Source organism: Athene cunicularia (assembly GCF_003259725.1).
Source record: "Athene cunicularia isolate RWA chromosome 15 unlocalized genomic scaffold, athCun1 chr15_part1, whole genome shotgun sequence".
Taxonomy (NCBI): Eukaryota; Metazoa; Chordata; class Aves; order Strigiformes; family Strigidae; genus Athene; species Athene cunicularia.
Window position 1 is genome coordinate 15,229,192 of NW_020799121.1, and position 1,846 is coordinate 15,231,037.

Genomic DNA, 1,846 nt, shown 5'->3' on the forward strand with positions numbered 1-1,846 from the left:
AGCAGCCCTGGCCACCAGCCTGGTCCAAAGCACTGGCCCCATTTCACTTTGGCTTCTTCTTGCACTTTGCGAGCAGTGTTAGGCAGCAGATCTGGTGGGCACCTTTGGCTTTGCCTCTGGCACCTGTTGCTTTATAAATGGCCCTGCCCTCCTCTTCCCCCTCCTCCTCCTCAACCCAGGGTCGCAGCTCCACTCCCACACCGGCCCTGCTCTGCTGCTGCCCAGGCTGCAGGGAAATGCCCCTGCACATCACGCTGCTCCCCGGGACTGCGTCCCCACCTCCCAGGGACACCCCCGGGGCCACGGTCCCCTCCCTAGCCGGGGTCACTTACGGTCCAGAGGTGACGATGACACTGCGCACCCGGTCGAAGCCGCGGTCGCCCAGGTTCAGGCATTCGCTGGTGAACTCCATCTGCCTGCCTTGGAAGTTCTCCTGCTCGAAGACGACGATCTGGGGGTGGAGGGAGAGGGTCGGAGGGGGACAGGCACGCTCGGGAGGGGGGACAACAGGGCAGTGCTGCGTGTCCCTGTCCACTGCCCCACGCGTCCCCCTCGGCTCTCCAGGGCTTCCTGCAGCTTTCCAGGTCTGGAGCCCAGGCCCCGAGCTGGGCTCTGTGCGCCAGCAGCCCCTTCCCAACGGGAGCGCAGGAAGGTCCCCTCCTGAGACCGTCCCTGCCCCGAGGTGGCCTCATCCTGCCCCCAGCTTTGCTGCTGCAAAGCCACGTCTCCCCGTGCCGGTGCCCACGTCGGGCTGGGAAGAAGCTGCTTTTCCTGGAGCCGCATCCACGCTGTGACCTTTGCTGCCTGACACGTCCAAAGTGTCCCCAGAGCCCTCACGTCCCTCGCCCCTCGTCCCCAGCCCTGCCACGCTGCCAGGTGTCACCACGGCGTTTCGGTGCTGGCCCTTGTGACCTGCAGCCTCCTCCTCCACCCCCCCGCCGCACTGCAGGACCCCCCCTGTGCAGAGGGTGACCCGAGGGGGTGGGTGGCAGCCCCCAGTCCTGACGCCATGAGCTGGGGCCAAGCGTTTCCAAAGCCTGCGGTCCCCAAAGAGCCACCCCGGGCAAGGGGTGCCCGGAGCATCCCTCCTGCAGCAGCCCCGCCAGCCCGAATCCTGCACCGGGAGAGACGCAGCAGGGAGGGACGTCTGGGGAGCAGCAGGGCTTACCCTGAAGGCTTCTGTGGAGGGCTCCTCGCCCTTGCTGTTTGCGACAGGAGCAGGGTCGAGGGATGGAGTTGGCGCTGGGGCCGCCTTCTCCTTCTCCTCCGCAGCCTGGCCGGGAGCAGCGGGTTTTGTGGTCTCAGACATCGCGGTGTTGGGCTCAAGTCTGGGATGGGGCACCAGCAGCAGGTTAGAGGGGATGCGTGGCCGTGGGCACCCCACCAGCCCCCTACCCCTCGCCCTGCCCCGGGGACGGTGGCATTGGGGTGAGGGGTTCAGCAATAGGGCGGGCGGCTGGGGCTGGGAAGGTGCCTGAAGCTCTCCAGTGGGCACCGGGAGCCGGTGGCCTCCCAGACGAGTGTCACCAGCGGGTGCCGGGGGAGCAGAGAGCGGTGGGATACTGAGCAGCGGGGTGCTCCCGGAGTCGGTGGCCACAGCGGTGGTCACGGCTGAGACCCTGTGTTTCCCTCTCCCCCCCTCGGGTCTGGCTGCAGCCCAGTGCCCGGGGACTTTGTCCTCTTACCTGGGCAGCTGCTGCTTCTTGTTGGAGTGAGCGGGCTTGTGTTTCGGGGCGCAGTGAGGCCCCCACTTTATAGCCTGGCAAGGGCAGACCCCCAGGCGGGCGCACAAAGGAACTGCCGGCTCATCAGTGTCTGCGCGGCCGCCCAGTCATCACATCTTGCA

The 1,846-nt window shown here is 67.1% G+C and overlaps 1 protein-coding gene across 1 annotated transcript; it reads right to left on the reverse strand.

Moving 5' to 3' along the window:
• Window positions 1–328: 328 nt before the first annotated feature.
• On the reverse strand, window positions 329–1,763 carry CRYBB1 (crystallin beta B1). The gene is made up of 3 exons (XM_026860085.1): window positions 1,686–1,763; window positions 1,169–1,328; window positions 329–451 (listed from the first exon to the last, which is right to left on the reverse strand). The coding sequence occupies exons 2-3, from the start codon at window positions 1,307–1,309 to the stop codon at window positions 329–331; spliced, it is 264 nt and encodes an 87-aa protein (XP_026715886.1). The 5' UTR covers window positions 1,310–1,328; window positions 1,686–1,763.
• Window positions 1,764–1,846: the final 83 nt, after the last annotated feature.